Source organism: Hevea brasiliensis, chromosome 15, assembly GCF_030052815.1.
Source record: "Hevea brasiliensis isolate MT/VB/25A 57/8 chromosome 15, ASM3005281v1, whole genome shotgun sequence".
In the NCBI taxonomy this organism is placed as follows: domain Eukaryota; kingdom Viridiplantae; phylum Streptophyta; class Magnoliopsida; order Malpighiales; family Euphorbiaceae; genus Hevea; species Hevea brasiliensis.
This window is the reverse complement of record NC_079507.1, coordinates 60,915,084-60,935,092: the sequence shown is the minus strand read 5'-3', so window position 1 is coordinate 60,935,092 and position 20,009 is coordinate 60,915,084. Positions and strand designations below refer to the sequence as shown.

Genomic DNA, 20,009 nt, shown 5'->3' with positions numbered 1-20,009 from the left:
ATTTTATTTACTATCCTACAAAATTAAGAAAGTATTAATTATTTTTATCAACTTTATTCTCATTTATTATTATTTTTAATACATTTATCTGTTCCTTATCAAATTTTTAGATTTCAAGGGTACTACAAAAGTATTTTAGTTAATTATTAATTTTTTTATATAATAATGAGATAATTTAATTATTTTTTTTAATTTTAGTATAAATATTTTTAAAAGCATTTGATATTGACGAAAAAGATGTACCTTTTATATATTTAATGTAATTTTAAAATAGTCATTAATAAAAAAATTTCTTTTTTTTATTCAACGCCATAAATTAAAGAAATAAGTATTCAAAAGACAAATAATTACAAATCTCGATAGGTTCAAACTTCAAATTTCAAAGCATGAAAACTTTTTTTTTCAATATTATTATCACCAATAAATCAAACAGTTGGTCTATTCAATAGTATATGATATCTTATCGTAGAAAAAGAAGATATGTATAATGTTTTTTATTATATTTTATTTAATATAAACCCGACTTTATATGTGAATAAATTTAATGATCATTAAATTAAATATTTATATCGAAATATAAACAGAATTAATTTAAATATATATATAATGAACATATGAATTTAGATATAAAATTTAATTAAAAAGTTCAACTCATTCTTAAATGAACTCTGACTTTATTCTTATATGAATAGAAGATTTTGTCCCAAATTCACTTGGATTCTAGGATTTAAATTTTAAATGTTTAATTTAAAATTTAGAATTTGAAATTTATAAATTTAGAAATATTTTGTTTGGCTAATAAAAATAATTTAATGGAAAATACTATAAGTTATGATATCATGTAGAGAGCTGATACATTTAGGATAAATTTAAAATAATAAGGTAAAAATAATTATTTTAAATTTTTAAAATAATTAGTACCCTGGCTTTTCAATCAATAAAATTCAGAACTAATTGCTCGTAAATAAGAAAAGGAATTAAAATCGATGCATTTCCTTTTCCAAATCAAAATTTTCGTCTTAAAATTCAGTCATAATTATCATCATACACGTATATTTGGTGTATATTTATTTCATAATATAGAAAATATAATTAAAATTTAAATTCTAGAAATTTACATCAAATTAAGAACTGCTCAATTTTATGTTACAAATGTCATAAATCATAATTTCAAAAATTTTTCTTTTGCTGAAAAATTAATTATGTTTTATAGGAAATTTGAAACTTCGTATAAAACTCATATTGAATTTTTGGCAACAATTAATTTACAGCGAATTGTGGCGGACAATTGCTGATCAGTGACTATTCTCTTTAAAAGTAGATTTTATTCATATATGTATTATGTAAGTCATTGACCTCTGAGAGAAGAAATTAATTTTATTGAGAATGAAATTCAAACAGTAGCTGTCAACGAAATTATATATTCAAACAGTAGATGTCAACAAAATTATATATATGCTCATACGTGGCCTATAAGAAAAAAATGAAAAGGAAAATATTTTCACTCGTGAGGATTGAACGAATGTAATCCGATATATGTAAGACTATAGGGAAGAATAATGGGTTTGATGACGATAATTTTTGCTCCATTTTCAAGTCTTTGGAAGCTTAATTTTAGTAAATATAAAAGTCTTTGGATGCTTAATTAAAGTCACATACGTATTCAGATATTTATGATAACAATTATTTTTCCAATTTTAATATAATTAATTTTAATTGATATTTGAATTTAAAAGTTCTTAATTTTAAAAACTATTTTAATATTACTGATCAAGGCTCATTGTATGATAATATTTTTTTAATATATTAGATATAATTAAAATCTAAATTTAAATTTTATCAGTTTTGGAGAGAATTTTAATTTTTAATATTATTGAGTTAAATTTTATGAATAATAATAATAATAATATTTTATTAACTTTTAAATAAAAGTAGATTTTTATTATTTGATGCAGCTCTAGAAGTATCTTACGTACCCGTCACCATCTTTGTCAACGTTCGCTATGTATAGTCGGTGAGGGAGATATACATGAAAGTTACAAAATAAAGAAACTATGAGTTCTCTTTACTATTTTGAAAACTTTTAGAGAAGACTATCAGGTTTAGAATGTTATAAATTAAAATTTATAATATAATAAGTCAAATATTTAATTATTAATTTAATAAAAAAATATGATTGATGATTTTTATTATCATTAACAATTAATGTTTGAAAATGAAATTTTATTTTTAGTAATTTCTTTTTCTCTTTGTTTGATTGATTAACAAGAATTTATATATGTAATAAAAAATTGTATAAATAATTATGAATAAAATAAGTATTTCCATATTATAATATAAGAGATTTTATATATATATATTTATTTTTTAGTCTGTGACAGCCACTACTTTACACATATTCAACAATATTAATTGTTTTATTAACTATTAGCTATTATATATTAATTGTTAGTTGTTATTTATTTATATAGTGATTTAAAGTAAAGGTTTTCGATAAAAATAACTGTTAGATTAATTATTAAATATAAAAAAAAGTGTTACGATCTTGATTAAAATGCTCTCTACTTTTCATAACTCACTCTTTTAACTTCTAAATATTGATATAAATAAGAGAAGCAGGGGTTGACCTCCGAACAGGTTGGAGTTTCTGAATTAACAAGGCTTGGTGCTGGTCGTGTGTCTCCATTTAATCTAGGGTTGCCAAATGTATAGATTGAAAGCCTTTTTTTTGGTCGAGTTAATTGTTGCCCTGTGCTAAATGCCCTGGTATATATCAAAAGGTTAATGTTTATTAATTGTTTGTATCTTACAATTTAATACTTATTAATTGGTTTTTGAAATAAATATGTATTACCTCCAAGCTGTCTCCAATGTTGATGACAAAAGCATCAGTTATGCGAACCAAAGGTTGCAATTGTACTGATAGAAACACATGTAAATACAGGTATAAATAATACATGATAAGCCTTGGCTGATACTATTAATTACAGCAGCGTTGCAGATAATGATAACTATGTTATATTGGTATGAACCTTGTCGGAATCCACTTGCCACCTTTTTTTTTTTTTTTTTTTATCTTGGAGGCCTTGCATTTCATGGACTTGGAGAAGGAAGGTGAGACCACCACCATCAGAGTGGGGGCTGAGACCGATGACAAGGTCTGGCTATGGACCTGGAGGGTGGTAGGTCATTCCCATTGACTGACATCCTCCTTCGTACTTCTCTTTTATTTCGATAAAGTCCATGCGAAAAGCTTTGGCCAGTTGTTCAAGGGATTCTCCTGGCCAGATTTCTTTAATTAAAATTTTATGATTTATGATGTTTTAATTAATTAAAGAAATTCCAAAATTAAAATAACTTAAATTACTCAGAAATGACCTAATTAGTGAAATATTTGTCAATGTTTATTGACTTAATTGAAAAAAGGAAGTTATATATTAACCTCAAAAATGGAAGTTTTTTCTCTTAAGTCTGAGTTTTAATTTGAAGATCAAAGTTTAGAACATGACTCATTTTATTAAGTTCTTTTCCTGAATTACTATTTAATAAAAAAATTTGGCTTATACAAAATAAAAAAGAAAAAGAAAATAGTAAAAAATGGCATTTATAACGAACAAATAAGTAAATAAAAGAGGAATATCATAGTTCAAGTCTTGAAGTATATATATTGACTCCGCACTAGGAAGATAAGATATACTGTATCTCATACATAGAAGTTATTTAAAATGTAAAAATCGAAAACAGTAGCTAGCTAGCTAGATCTTATTGACAAATTATTTCTTCAATACATTTTTCTTTTATTTATAATTGCCAATGCTTATTGGCTTAATATACTACTAATTAAGTTATGAGTTCCAGAGTCATACAGTACACTTCTATTAATACTCTCAAGAAACTTATTTTAGCATATTTGTAGGGTTTTTGAAGCTTAATTATTTCATTTTAGACTCGTATAGTCCAGGACTCATTTACTTTTGAGTTCTTCATCCTGTTGAATCCTTATCACCTCAAGATACGATTTTCCACGGAGTTCACGAGCAAAATAACCCTTGTAGTAATCTGCAGAAGTCATTGTTTTAAACTTTGCTGGAGTCTCTGGAGTAACAAGGCTTGGTGCTGGTCCTATGGTCCCATCTAATCTGGGGCTGTAAAATGTGGCAATGGAAAGCCTTTCTTTGGAGGAGTTAACTGTTGCCCTGTGCTCAATGCTAGGGTATATTCCATTGGTCATTATCTACAAAAACCAAGCATTATTTTGGATATAACCTCGATCAGCATCCTAAAATTTAATACTTATATTAATTTTTTTTTGAAATAAACATTACCTCCAAGCTGTCTCCAATGTTGATGACAAAAGCATCTGGCAGGGGTTTAACAGGAATCCACACTCCATCTTTTCTAATTTGGAGACCTTCCATTTCATTGACTTGGAGAAGGATGGTGAGGCCACCAGCATCAGAATGAGGGTTGAGGCCAATGACAAGGTCTGGTTGTGGACATGGAGGGTAGTAGTTCATTCTCATTGATTGCCATCCTTCTTCGTAGTTCTCTTTTATTTCGTTAAAGTCCATACGAAGAGCTCTTGCCATATGTTCAAGGATTGTCATAGCCAGATTTCTTAATTCTGCTGAGTAATTTTCCACAGCCTCTCTGCAGGCAAAAAACAATACGTATCGATATTCCGTTGCTAGAAGGATTACAAAATCTACTTAAATAATTAAAACAGCAAGCAAGTTCCGTAATTAATAGAGGCACCTGAACGACGTGGGGAGTGCAGAGAACAAATGCGGTTTCCTCATATGGATTGGAAGCATGTTCAAGAAGAAAAGATCTGCCCAATCAAGCTTCTGATCCTCAGACACAACAAAATGCTGCCCAAATCCCTCCATATTTCCTGGTTTCTGCCATAGCTTCTGCTTCTCCTCCATTGGTAGATTGAAGAGTCCTTGAAGCTCTGTCTTCATTTTCTCTATCAGTGACTTGTTCGCTCCATGGTTAATCAACTATAAAAATATCAGCATAATTTGTGAAAAGGGGGACGCATGGGCACCAGAGCAGAAAATTAATTAAAGAACTATAAGTTAAATTATATGCGCAAGAATATACCTGAAAAAAACCCCATTCTTTGCATGCATGGTGAAACTTGTCCAGCTCTAAATCCATGTGTTCTCCAGATAGTAACTTCTGCATATCGATCACCGGTACTTCATGCAAAGCAGCCTTGGATGCGACTGGAGGCTCAAGATCAGGACGCACATATTGTGATGGGACTTTGTTCAGTGACTCCCTTGCCAACTCCTGAACGCTTGGCACTGGAAGTGAGCTCCCAAGTTTCGTTATCTTGGACTGAGCCATAGCTTTTGAGCTAGAATAGCTAGAGATAAGTAATCCCTCCTGTAAGAGCAGCTAATTGATGCTTTTGTAGTGACGATGAATAAGCTTCAAGTAGCTGCCCCTTTTATACAATGAATTCTTTGTCTCCATCTCTTTTACACTTGTCGTTTTCATGGCCATCGACGGCAAGAATGGGCACGGGAAAAAATTACACAACAAAACCAATGTATATACATCAGTTTTATTATAACAATTGATTGTAGTGGATCCCACCATCTACCACAATATACAGTTATAATATAAAATTATTGTACATGTAGTGGATCCCACCATCTACCACAATATACAGTTATAATATAAAATTATTGTACATGTACCTCAGTTTTACCAAATAAAAATTTCTTATATAGCCTATTCTTATTTCTTATATAGCCTATTCTTTTGGTCCACGTTAGTTAAGATAAAGTGTTTATACTAAATATAAGATTTGATAACCTCCTCCTTTCAACTAAATTTCGGGTGGAGTTAAAACTGATCCTTTTTTTACATAGCATCAAAGCCTATTATATTTCAATGCTAGGCATATATTTACCTGAAAGCTTTACACTCTATATGTTCATGCCTAGACATGAGGAAGTGTGTTATTATCCACTTTAATTAATTTTTAAGATAGAGAAGACTCAATCAATTTCCTCTATTTTATACTTCCCTTCGGGTAAAAGATTATGATATATATGAATTTATTTAGTTCTAAAAATATATTTGAATTTAGGACTTTCCTTATCACAAGGAGTGAATAGGTTGAAATATTTGAAAGAATTTTATCACAAATTGTATTTCCATGGTCTTAGTTATAAAGGGTTTAAAGCAATTCCTCTTAGCTTACGCTTTTAAATTCTTTAATATTTGGTGTATGGAGGAATTCAAACCCAGAATTCTCAACTTCTTATATTTTTGAATGGCATAAAGAGACTAATCAAACTTAATTAATTTGATTAGTGATCACAATTTTTAATAAAGAAAATTCTTACTTAGACTGGATTTATCATGAACTCAAGATATAAATATGTGGGATCCATATATTTAATAAGTAGATTTTACCATACATCTTGTATATTGAGTCTATAGTGAACTCGATTTTGGTAAAAAAAATCCTTTCCGTAAATACCTTATTTCTTTTTGTCCTCTCTAGCAAATGAATACCTTGAACTAATGTCTTGAAATAAGCTATGATAAGTGATTAGCAGAATTGTTCATATACCTTGTGTCTATGATCAAGATAGCCATGACTTTAAAACATATTTTGGGAAAAAAAAATAAAAAGCAAAATCACAAACTAAAATAATTGGTCACGACACCCACAATTTTTAATTAATCAAATATTTAAATATAAAGTAAATAAAGTAATTAATTATTAATAAATGACAACATTAATAAATTAAATAAAAAAAATGAGTTTCGTATATGTTGTGAGTTTCGTTCATAAGATTAATAGCTTAATTACTTTATATATTTAAAGTTTTGAGAAGATGTAGTTGGTGTGAGATGAGAGTGACTCAATTTATACAAATTATTTTAACCCTAACAAGAAACATATTTGGAGACGTAAACCAAAAACGGTAGTTTGTTTTGGTTCATTAACTAATGGTAATTGTTGGCGTTGAGTCACTTCCATGGCAAAAAATGCTGCGTATTTATGGATCTCGCAACACACCAACTCTTCTCATGACATGCAATCTATCCCAAAACTACATCCATTTCTTTTTTAATTTAATTTCGTTAACCAACAAAAGGAAGCAATATATAAGATTTTAAAGAGATCAAGTCAATATGCAACATCATCTCTGCTTACTTTGTTAATTTCAAGCTTATTCACTTACCTTAATTTCACATGATATTGTAAGTCAATGATGACTTAGCAATTCTGGGATTTTTATTTTATTTTGTTTTAATTTCAAATTTTTATTACATACCTCTACCTTTTCATCTGAGCAAATTTACGAGAGCATGATGTAGCAAGAACGGGTTTGGAGTATACAAAGTTTTCTACAAAATTTATTTGTATTTCAATTAATTACTTGATTGTATCGTTATCAATTTATATATAACTAGTCAGTTTTTTCCGCGTGTTGGACATAATATTTTTTTTATTTTATTTTAATAATATAATTTAATATTTATTTTATATATTTTGTAATTTTAAAATTGTATTAAAATTTTGTTCACTTTAGAATTTTTAATTAATTATATTAAATATAATCTCAATTTATATTAAAATTTTAAATAATTGTATACTTATTAAAAACAAATTAAAATTTCATTTTTAAAATAATTATTAAATATTTTTTCCAAATATTTTTTATAAAAATATAACAATTAAAATAATATGTTATATTTTCAATAGCAACTGATATCACTTTATGTTTAATAAATGGTATAAAAATGTGTACTATTTAATTTTAAATTTTAAAATAAGTTGATAAGTTAATTCGATATATTATTTTTATTATTTTTTAAATTATATCAAATGAAGTCTTTTAATATGTTACTTGGTGATTTTTTAAGAAGTTAAATGGCTTTTTTCTATGAGCAATTTTATAAAGGCTATATAATATAAATTTTTAAGAAGATTTATATATGCAAAAGTCGAACGCATTGATGATGATAATTACCAAATGGCTAATTATTGTATACCCATAAATATAAAATTATTAATTAATTGAAGGCAAACAATTATTAATTAATAATTCTAAAGGTTGTAAATATATAAATGGAATAATACTTTAGTGGTATCAAGGAAGAACACCTTAAATGGATATTTGAAATTCTTATCTGTTGAGCAATAAATTTTTTTTTAAATTAAAATTTATTTGTTTTATTAGATTAGCGTAATACATTTAAGTATTTTATCTCTCTCATTTTAATTGTTGTTTTTTTTTTAAACTAAAAGATAGTGATATTATTGAGCAATATTATTAAAATGATGAAGTACATCGTCAATAAAAGAAGGGGATACGTAACCCTATTCAATCTCATTAGGACGCACAACTGTAACTCTAGCGATTAAATAAGCTATTTGATCCTTGACTTTTTAATAAAAAGTAAGTTACTAAACAGGATAATCTACATCAGAAAACGAAAATCATCTATGAGAGCACTACAGAAAGAGAAATCCTCTTTCTATTTCTGTATAGCTTGAACTAAAAGCTGGGAATTGATTTCGAAATCAACCTTATTCCACCCTTTAACCTTGATCTAATACAGTGCTTCAAATACTTTTAAAATAATATTTTTGTCCAATTTTATTTGCTATATTAAAAAATTAAAAAAGTATCAATAATTTTTTTTCAATTTTACTCTTATCTATTATTAATACCAATACATTTATCTGTCCCTTATCAATTTTTTAGATTTCAAGGTACTACAAAAGTACTTTAATTAATTTTTTTTTATAAAAATAAAGTAATTTAATTATTTTTTTTAATTTTAATATAAAAATTTTAAAAAACATATGAAATTAATGGAAAAGGTGTATTTTTCATATATTTAATGTAATTTTAAAATTGTCATTATTAATTTTTCTTATTCAATGCCATAAATTAAAGAAATAAGTATTCAAAAGACAAATAATCACAAATCTCCATAGGTTCAAACAACAAATTTCAATGCATGAAAATTTTTTTTCAACATTATTATCACTAATAAATCAAACAGTTGATCCATTCAAGAGTATATGATATCTTATTGTAGAAAAAAGAAGATATAAATAATGGTTTTTATTATATTTTACTTAATATATACCCAACTTTATATGAGAATAAATTTAATGATCTTTGAATTAAATATTTATATCGATATATAAATAAAATTAATTTAAATATATAAAATGAGTGCATGAATTTGATATAAAATTCAATCGAAAAGTTCAACCTATTCTTAAATGAACTCTGACTTTTTTCTTACATGAATAGAAGATTTATTCCAAAATTCACTTAGATTCTTGGATTTAAATAAATAAATAAATATATATGGAGGTTTGAAGAATATGCAACATTATCTCTGCTGACTTTTGTTAATTTCAAGCTTATTCACTTACCGTAATTCCACATGATATTGTCAGTCAAAGGTGATATAGCAAATCTGGTATTTTTTTTTTTTTACTTTATTTTAATGTCAATTTTTTATTACCTACCTCTACCTTTCATCTGAGCTAATTTTACGAGAGCATGATGTAGCAAAGAACAGGTTTGGAGTATGCAAAGTTTTCTACAAAATTTATTTGTATTTTCAATTAAAATTTTAAATAATTATATACTTATTAAAACCAAATTAAAATTTTATTTTTAAAATAATTATTAAATATTTTTATTTCAATGCATGAACATATTTTTTCAACATTATTATCACCAACAAATCAAACAGTTGATCCATTCAAGAGTATATGATATCTTATCGTAGAAAAAAGAAGATATAAATAATGATTTTTATTATATTTTACTTAATGTATACCCAACTTTATATGAGAATAAATTTAATGATCTTTAAATTAAATATTTATATTGATATATAAATAAAATTAATTTAAATATATATAATGAGTACATGAATTTGGATATAAAATTCAATCGAAAAGTTCAATCTATTCTTAAATGAACTCTGACTTTATTTTTATATGAATAGAAGATTTTTTTCAAAATTCACTTGGATTCTTGGATTTAAATAAATAAATATTGTAAGTCAAAGGTGATATAGCAAATCTGCGATTTTTTTTTTTTACTTTATTTTAATGTCAAATTTTTATTACCTACCTCTACCTTTCAGCTGAGCTAATTTTACGAGAGCATGATGTAGCAAAGAACAGGTTTGGAGTATACAAAGTTTTCTACAAAATTTATTTGTATTTTCAATTAAAATTTTAAATAATTATATACTTATTAAAACCAAATTAAAATTTTATTTTTAAAATAATTATTAAATATTTTTTCTAAATATTTTTTATAAAAATATAACAATTCAAATAATATTTTATATTTTCAATAGCAACTGATATCACTTTATGTTTAATAAATGGTAGAAAGATGTGTGCTATTTAACTTTAAATTTTGAAATAAGTTGGATAAGTTAATTGATATATTATTTTTATTATTTTTTAATTTATATCACATGAAGTCCTTTCATATGTTACTTGGTGATTTTTTAAGAAGTTAAATGGCTTTTTTCTATGAGCTAATTTGTAAAGGGCATATAATATAAATTTTTAAGAATATTTATACATGCAAAAGTCGAACACATTGATGGTGATAATTACCAAATGGCTAACTATTGTATACCCATAAATATAAAATTATTAATTAATTGAAGGCAAACAATTATTAATGTAACACCCCTATTTGTATAGCCTGGTATATTTCACTGTTCCGGTGACCGAAGTCGGTCCGGACAATTAAGGGGATTAGAACTACACTTAAGACAACTAAAGAAGCTATGAATACAAATAATTAGTAATTACCAATTAATTAAGTATGAATAAGAAAAACAGAACATAAGAAGTTAAACGAGCCGAGAGTCCCAGCGATGGGTGACCATCTCGGGAACGACTGCGAAGTCATTTTAAACTCAAATTTTGAACCGTAAAATGTGACGCTGCGGTCCTTAGGACCATTACGAACACAGTAGAAAAGAGAAAATCACGAAAAAGAACTGTTAAGCCAGTCAAATAATTAGGTCAGGGAGCCAAAAGAAATATTGAATTATTTGTAAACCGGGATGAACCGGCGATGGGCAATTTGGTCAATTGACCACGAGTGACTCGACCTAATCACAAATAAAATCGGAGAAAAGAAAATTTCGGAATCGATAATTAAATTAAAGAACTAATAGAAAAATAGAAAAAAAAAAGAAATGGAAAATGGAAAAGTCAAAAGGTTATGACATCATGCATGACCTCATGCATGATGCCATAAAGAATATAATTAATTTATTTATTTATTTACATTTTTGGTCTTCCATAAGACTTAAAAATTCATAAAAAAATAAAATAAAATCATTTCTTCTTCTTCAAAACAACGTCCTCATCTCTCTCTCACTTTTCTCTCCCAAGGTTCCTCCATTAACAAGCTTTTAAAGCTTGAAAAACTTAGTTCTTCCTCACAAATTTCAATCCTAAACCCTAAAAAGCTTCTAAGTTACCCTAGAAAAGAAGATTAAAGAAGAATAGGAGGGAAGAAAGTGGAAGAATTGAAGCTTTGGGAATATTTCCTTAAAGGTTAGTCAAGAATCCTCTCAATTCTCCTTATATTCATGAATTTGCACTTGAAGTGAACTAGTATTGATGAAAATAAAATAAAAACAACATATTTAGGAATATAGTGAAATTTAGCCAGCTTAGAGGTAACTTGAAATTGATGGATTTTGATACAATTAAAAAGGTAGGCAAGCTTGATTGAAGGTGTAGTTGAGGTTTATATAGTTTAATTGCATGAAATGAGCTAAACATGGAAGTTAGGGTTTTGGACCTAGGGTTTGGGAGATAAAATTTGGAGAAATGGTGAAATGGTGTTTTTGACATAATGTGAAGTGAGAAATGGTCATTTGTGACCTAATTAAGTGTGTTAGAAGTGTTTAAATCAAAGCCAAATTCGGATTGGGTATGAAGCATGACCAAAAGTCAATTTTGAGAGATCAAAAATAGAATTTTACAAGTTCAATTGGTATGGGACCAATTGGGACTGAAAATAGGCACTAAATGACACAATTTTCATTTAGGAAGCATGTCCAAAAAGTGACTAAAACCTAGTGAACAAATTGACCAAAATTGAAAAATTGCAGGCTGCCCTGCACAAACTGACTAAATAAACAGTGTTTATTCATTTGGTCATAACTCGAGCTAGGCAGGTCAAAATGACCTGAAATTTTACCAGTGGTTAGATGAGATATATACCTAAAACTTTCATGAAGAACACCAACCCAAATTATACCATTAACCCAATCAAATTACTGAGTAAAGTTAGATTACTGAATCTGCAGACTGCAGATTTACCATATAAACAGTAAAGTTTCAATGGCTACAACTCTCTCTAGAAAACTCCGATTTAGGTGATTCTTGAACCGATGGAAACCTAAGGATAGTAGAACATTTCATATGAAGAAAATTAGATCAAATTATAGACCTAACTTGATCAAATTTCTGAACAAAGTTGGAATCAATAATCTGCCAAAATAAAATTTTGCAGCATGAACAGTAAACGTAATTTGTATATAACTTGAGCTACAAAACTCCAATTGGAGTGATTCAAAAAGGAGAATAAACTTAAGATAATAAGAAACATTTTCTATGAAGGAAATTTTATCAAATTCCAATAGAAAAGTGACCAATGGAACAGTGCAAATTTAGACACCAAAACAGAAAATTTGGCAATTTTGCCTAAAAGACCTAAGTTTTGAGAAAATGACCAAAACCAACAAGTTTGGTGATCAAAATGTGGTATGTGGGTGAAGTTGGAATTCCCATACCTATTAAGCCTTAGAAAGTCAACAAATTGACTTGAATAGTATAGTGAATAGTAACCCCGAAACACAAAATTTAAAGAACGTCGAGTTTAACAGATATAAACTAGATAAAAGTGAATTTGAATTTATTTTTGGATTTATGCTAAGCTATGGTACTGAAACACTATGAAACTGTGTGTTTCAGCTGAAAAAGACTTGGAATGTCTGAGAGACTGAGTCAAGGCCTAGAGGCGACTCATGTCAGGTTTGTGCATAATAAACCTTAATTGAGCATTTTGTCATTGAAAAATTGATTTAGTATAATTTATGAAAAATTGATGTTAATCATGAATTGTGTTGCCACCTTGTAAATGAAATTATGACTTTGGAAATTTATCGGATTTCTCATGGATTATTTGAATAAAATGTTTAAAATGGATTTTGATTCACACTTAGCATGACAGTGCTTTATTACTCCTCCTCCATTCATGGGGTGAGATCGATTATTTTTCCTCTCTCTCTGGTTTACCAGTTGAGGTTGTAGATCGGATGAGTACTCATTAGCTAGCTAGTTACCTCCCTCATTGATTTCGATTAGTGGGGTTGTAGATTGCTTTGTCGTAGTGTACAACACGGCATTGATAAAAAATTTTGCGTCATTGCTTATGTTGTGTATGATTTAGCAACACTTTGTTTACTAAATTATTTGATCAAATTGTGTTATTATGAGTTTTGATAATTTATGAAATGTGATTGAGAAATATTTAAATTGTGTTTTGTCAATGAATGATTTATGTATTGTATTTTAAATTTTTATTGTGCACCATTGAGTATTTTTGTACTCAGCGATAGCTTATTTTGCTGTCGCAGATAAGAGCAAGGAGAAGGCAGCAGAGTGAGTTGCTACTGATATTGAGGACTACACTGATATTTTTGTACGGGTATTGTTTTATACCCTTGTAATTATTTTGATATAAATATTGCTATGTTTTATGTATCAATATAGAGTTAAGCAGTTGTATAATAAATTGTAATAATATTATTTTTGAAGCTTCTTTTTGTAAATTAAGGTTTGTATTTGTGAATTTCACACTTTATGCACTGTGAATGAAGTTATGAATTATTTTGAGATGATAAACCTTGATTGGATTGTGGAATTATTTTGAAGTGGATTGAATTGAGTTGACTTGAGATTATTTGAAGGTTGGGAGTTGTGAAAAATTTATTAGAAGTGTTTTTCACAGGTTTTTAAAGAACTGTTTTCTCAAAATATAGACGGAACGCTGTCAAAATTTTTATAAAATTTGTGGACAAAATTAAAATGGACAAAAATTTTTACTAGTATTAAACTTTAAATAAATGATTTTAATTCCTTCCAAAATGCTCAGCACTTCCAAAATGTAAGAAAATTGTTTTAAAATTCCTTGTAAGGTACTTAATGAGTTATTGGTAGGTGAAGTTTGGTAGTTCATTAGGTAGTCTACGGGATCATGTTATGCCTTACAGAGGGGTAAGGTGTGACAATTAATTAATAATTCTAAAGATTGTAAATATATAATGGAATAATAAATTAGTGGTATTAAGAAGAACCCTTAATGGATATTTGAAATTCTTATCTATTGAGCAGTACCATTTTTTTTAAATTAAAATTCATTCATTTCATTAGATTGGCATAATATATTGAAATACTTTCTCTCTCCCATTTCAATTGTTGTTTTTTTTTTTAAGATTAAAAGATGATGGTATTATTGAGCAATATTATCAAAAGGAAATACATCATCATTGAAAGAAAGGGAAATGTAATTCTATTCAGTCTCGTTAGAATGCACAACTGTAGCTCTAGTAATTAAATTAGCTGTTTGGTCCTTGATTTCTTAACAAAAAATAAGTTACTAAATAGGATGCTCTGCATAAAAAAAAAATGAAAATCATCTATAAGAGCACTACAGTAAGAGAAATTCATTCTATATCTGCATAGCTTAAACTAAAAGCTGAGAATTGATCTCGAAATCAACCTTATTCCACCCTTTAACCTTGATCCAACTCAATGTTTCAAATATTTTTAAAATAATATTTTTGTCTAATTTTATTTACTATCTTAAAAAATTAAGAAAGTATTAATTATTTTTGTCAACTTTACTCTTATTTGTTATTGTTTCCAATACATTTATATGTTCCTCATCAATTTTTTTAAATTTCAAGGTACTACTTTAATTAATTATTAATTTTTTTGTAAAAATGAGATAATTTAATTATTTTCTTAATTTTTATAAAAAAAATTTAAAAACATTTTGAAATTAACGGAAAAGGTGTATTTTTCATATATTTAATGTAATTTTAAAATTGTCATTAATAAAAATTTTCTTTTTTTTTATTCAACGCCATAAATTAAAGAAATAAGTATTCAAAAGACAAATAATCACAAATCTCGATAGGTTCAAGCAACAAATTTCAATGCATAAACATATTTTTTCAATATTATTATCACCAATAAATCAAACAGTTGATCCATTCAAGAGTAGATGATATCTTATCATAAAAAAAAGAAGATATAAATAATGATTTTTATTATATTTTACTTAATATATACCCAACTTTATATGAGAATAAATTTAATGATTTTTGAATTAAATATTTATATTGATATATAAATAAAATTAATTTAAATATATATAATAATTTAGATATAAAATTCAATTGAAAAGTTCAACCTATTCATAAATGAACTCTGACTTTATTCTTATATGAATAGAAGATTTTTTTAAAATTCACTTGGATTCTTGGATTTAAATAAATAAATGAATAAATATTGTACGTCAAATGTGATCTAGAAATTCTGGGATTTTTTTTATTTACTTTATTTTAATTTGAAATTTTTATTACCGACCTCTACCTTTCATCTGAGCAAATTTGCGAGAGCATGATGCAGCAAAGAACAGGTTTGGAATATGCAAAGTTTTCTACAAAATTTATTTGTTTTTAAATTAATTACTTGATTGTATGGTAACTATATAACGGAATTATATAATTAGTCAGCTTTGCACGGGTTTTTTATTATTTTATTTTAATTATATAATTTAATATTTATTTTATATATTTTGTAATTTTAAAATTGTATTAAAATTTTGTTAATATTAAAATTTTTAATTAATTATATTAAATATAATTTAAATTTATATTAAAATTTAAAATAATTATATGCCTATTTATAAAATTTTATTTTTAAATGATTATTAAATATCTTTCTCTAAATATTTCTTTATAGAAATATAACAATTAATATAATATTATATATTTTTAATAGTAACTGATATAACTTTATGTTTGATAAATAGTATAAAATTGTGTACTATTTAATTTTAAATTTTTAAATAAGTTGGTAAGCTAATATTGATATATTATTTTTTAAATTATATTAAGTGAATTGGTAATTTTTTAAGAAGTGAAATGGCTTCTTTTTTGTTAGCTAGTTTGTAAGGGTATATAATATAAATTAAATTCTCATTTATAAAATGACTATTAATTAATTAATAGATTATTTTATTATTTTAATAATTATGTTAATTTAATTCCTTTAATATATATATATATATATATATATATATATATATATATATATATATATATATATATATATTATCTAGTTTGATAAATTAAGAATTTAACATTTTATGATTTATTTTAAATTTTAAATTAAAAAATAATTATTAATGAAATTAATTAAATTAGAAAAAAACTTTAGTAGGCATTTTATAAAATACTCTATTTTATTTATATTTCAATCAATTGATTACATTATCTAATATTTATAACATACGTGGCATTGATTTCATTGGTGTAGTAAATTTCACTTCTAAGAATGGCGTCAGCTGTTTTTAGCTTCCTCATTCTGAATTTTCATGTCTTCTTTATAGCATTTTCCATCAAGGACTCATTTGAAATGGTTTTTTTAATTATGTTAAAATGGTCAATTTAATTTCTATTTTTTTTTATTTTAATTTATTTTTAATTTTTTATTTAAATAAAATCAAAAGTTGTAATTTAAATTCAATTTTATTCAAAAATTAAAATTTATTAAATAAATTTTTTGATTTCTTGATTTAAGTTAAAAATCAAGAAATTTAATTTATTAATTTTTGAGATTAAATTTTTTATTTTTTTAATTTAAATTCAAAATTTAAGAAATTTTATTTTTTATTTTTAAAAAATTAAAATTAAATTAAATTAAATTTCTTTAATAAATATATAAATGTGATTGAGTTTTAAGCCAGTTAATTATCATGTTAATTAATTGATAGAAAACAAAAAAATTTTTAAATTTTATGCATTCATTGCTTCTATATTATGAAAGAGACAAACTCTATATTGTATTGCTAGCATAATATTTACGCCATACATAAATAATTTATAATTTTTATTTCTAATGTAATTTTTAATTATATTCTAAATTAAAATAAATTATTACTTTTAAATTAATTTTCAATTTAAATTTCTTTTTTATTTAATTTAATTTAAATACATTTTTATCTATTATAATAATAAATTTTAATTAATTTATGATATAATTAATTGAAATATTTATTTAATTTTTTTATACATATATTAATAATAATTTTCATTGTTATTTCATTTAAAATGTAATAAAATTACTTTATTTAAAAAAAATTTAAATTTTATGAAATTTTTATATTTTATCTCATAATTTATATAAGTAGATACTTATTTTTTTAGATTAAAAAAATATATATTAAATTAATAATAAAATAATGTTATTTTAATAATAATGAAAATATATAACATTATTATTAATTAAAATAATATTTTATTGTATTATTTTTTTAAAATAATATTTTATTGTATTGTTTTTTAAAAATATTATATTTTTAAATTTTTGTAAAGTGTAAATTTTTTATTAATAATATTTTTTTTATAAAATAACTATTTCACAAAAATATTATCATTTTTCGTAAATTTATGATATAAAATAAATACATTTGATAAAAATTAAAATTTTAAAATATCATCATTTTCTATTAATATAATAAGTATTAAAAATACATACTATTTTTTAAAAGATGTACCACTTTAATTATTTTTAATCATTTTTATTAGTAACTAAATTTTTATGTAAAAATAATAACATTTTTATTTAAAGTATACATATATATATATATATATATATATATATATTCACAAATTATTTATAAAAATACAATTTCTCTAATTTTATTAAATTATTCATTTTTTATTAATTAGTTATTTAATTGTTTTAAATTATAATTAAGTTATTAATTTTCTAATTATGTTTATGTAAGATACAAATTATTTAATGATTACTCTCTTAATACTATAATAAGTAGTCATTATTATAAGGTAAGTTACAATATATTTTAATTAAAAAAGATAACAAAACTATTCAAATTTAATTTTTATAACATTAAAACGTTTCTTATTTACTTGACTATCTCAATTCAATGGCCATAAGTTGGTAATAATAATAATAATAAGTTTTAATTAATCTTAGGAAAGTGAAATAAAAAGAATATTAAATTATTAATATGAAAAATAATATATACTAATTATAAATAAATTAAATCTCTATAATTTATTTTTTAAAATTTTTATATAAACTGCAATTTTAATAAAGATTTCATAATAAAAATAATAGAAAATATAACAATATAATAAAAATATTTATTAAAGATATAAAATAATTTAAAATTAATTAAATTATATAATAGTTAATTATTATATTATAAATTAATAATTAATGGACATTGGTGACATTATTATTATTATTATTATTATTATTATTATTATTATTATTATTAAGGGTGACATGTAGAATTTATAAAAAAAAAATAATATAAATAATTTTTAAATATTGTATTTAATCATAAAATATCTTGATTTTTAAAATTTAAATTATAAATAAATAATAATTTAAGTAATAAATTTTAAGAGAGTATTATAAATAATAATGATAATTAAAAAAGAAATAAAAAAATTAAATAATAAAAAAATTATTTATAAAGAGTGATACCTGATAAATTCTCTAAAAAAGAAAGTGTCATGTATCATTATCTTAGAAATATCTTTCTAGTTTATATATATATAGAGAGATATCAATAATCTTTTTTTAATCTTTGTTTTGATTTAAAAATTATTACCACTAATGTCTCCAGTGTTAATTACAAAAGCATTAGGAGGAGGTTTTATAGGAGCCTAGCTCCCTTAATAAAATTATTAAATTTTTAATTTTTCATATTATAAAGTAAATATTTCATGAATACATTATTATAATCCAATGACATGTTGTCGAGATTTTTTTTTCTTGTAGTGTTACTTGCTAAATTTTGCTAACAAACGGATTTCATGGTAGGCGATGGTGTTACCTGGATTTGGTCAATTTTTAGAGCATCATAAGTTTGTTTTCTGGACAGGTTTCCTTCATTAAAGTTGTGCCATTATGGATCTAATTTCATGTCTAATTGGCCTTGCACCAATTAAACCTACACAACTCAAATTATAGATGCCCAAATCCGCTGGACTCACACCCAATCTTGCAGGTCACACTAGGCAGCATACCTAACTTCAATTCCCATGACACAAATCACTTCACTTCCTAATTACACATAGCCAAATAGTCACTAATTGACCATTAGATCTTCCTTTCACCAATACATGAGCAAATCTCAAATTTGTGTCCCAAACCCTAACTCAAACAACTTCAATTCCTCATATACATGCAATCAATGAGTTAAAGCATCAAATTCATGTTCAATAGCAGCCATGCACAACTATAATTCATTCAAATTAAAGAAACCCTAAGTACCCTAAGGCTGCCAAAATTTGGTGAAATTTAACCATGCAAAATTTGTTTAAATTAGCTTAATTTCGCACTCAATTCATATTCTCCATGATGTATACACAAAGTATTAAAGATTAATTGGCACTAACATTGATTTAGCCAATTCTCAAAGCTTGAGAACTCCTTTTTTTCTCTTCCTTTTTACTGTCCAAGTATTGTGCTAGTGGTGAGGATCAATTTTTGTGAAGGGATGATGGGGTTTTAAGGTGAAATGGTGGGTGAACTCAAGCTTGAACCAAGGCTTCCATGGAGTTTCTCTTCTCTTTCTCTCTCTCTAATATTTTGGCTGCCCAAGGTTGATGGTGGCTGCTGGATT

General features: G+C 24.9%; 1 protein-coding gene across 1 annotated transcript; it reads right to left on the bottom strand.

Annotated features, from left to right (window-relative positions):
* Nucleotides 1-3,639: 3,639 nt before the first annotated feature.
* On the bottom strand, nt 3,640-5,439 carry LOC110651200 (oxoglutarate-dependent flavonoid 7-O-demethylase 1-like). Its single transcript, XM_021806460.2, has 4 exons — nt 5,107-5,439; nt 4,756-5,003; nt 4,326-4,650; nt 3,640-4,234 (listed from the first exon to the last, which is right to left on the bottom strand). Exons 1-4 carry the CDS (start codon nt 5,353-5,355, stop codon nt 3,965-3,967), a joined length of 1,092 nt encoding a protein of 363 aa, XP_021662152.1. The 5' UTR covers nt 5,356-5,439; the 3' UTR covers nt 3,640-3,964.
* Nucleotides 5,440-20,009: the final 14,570 nt, after the last annotated feature.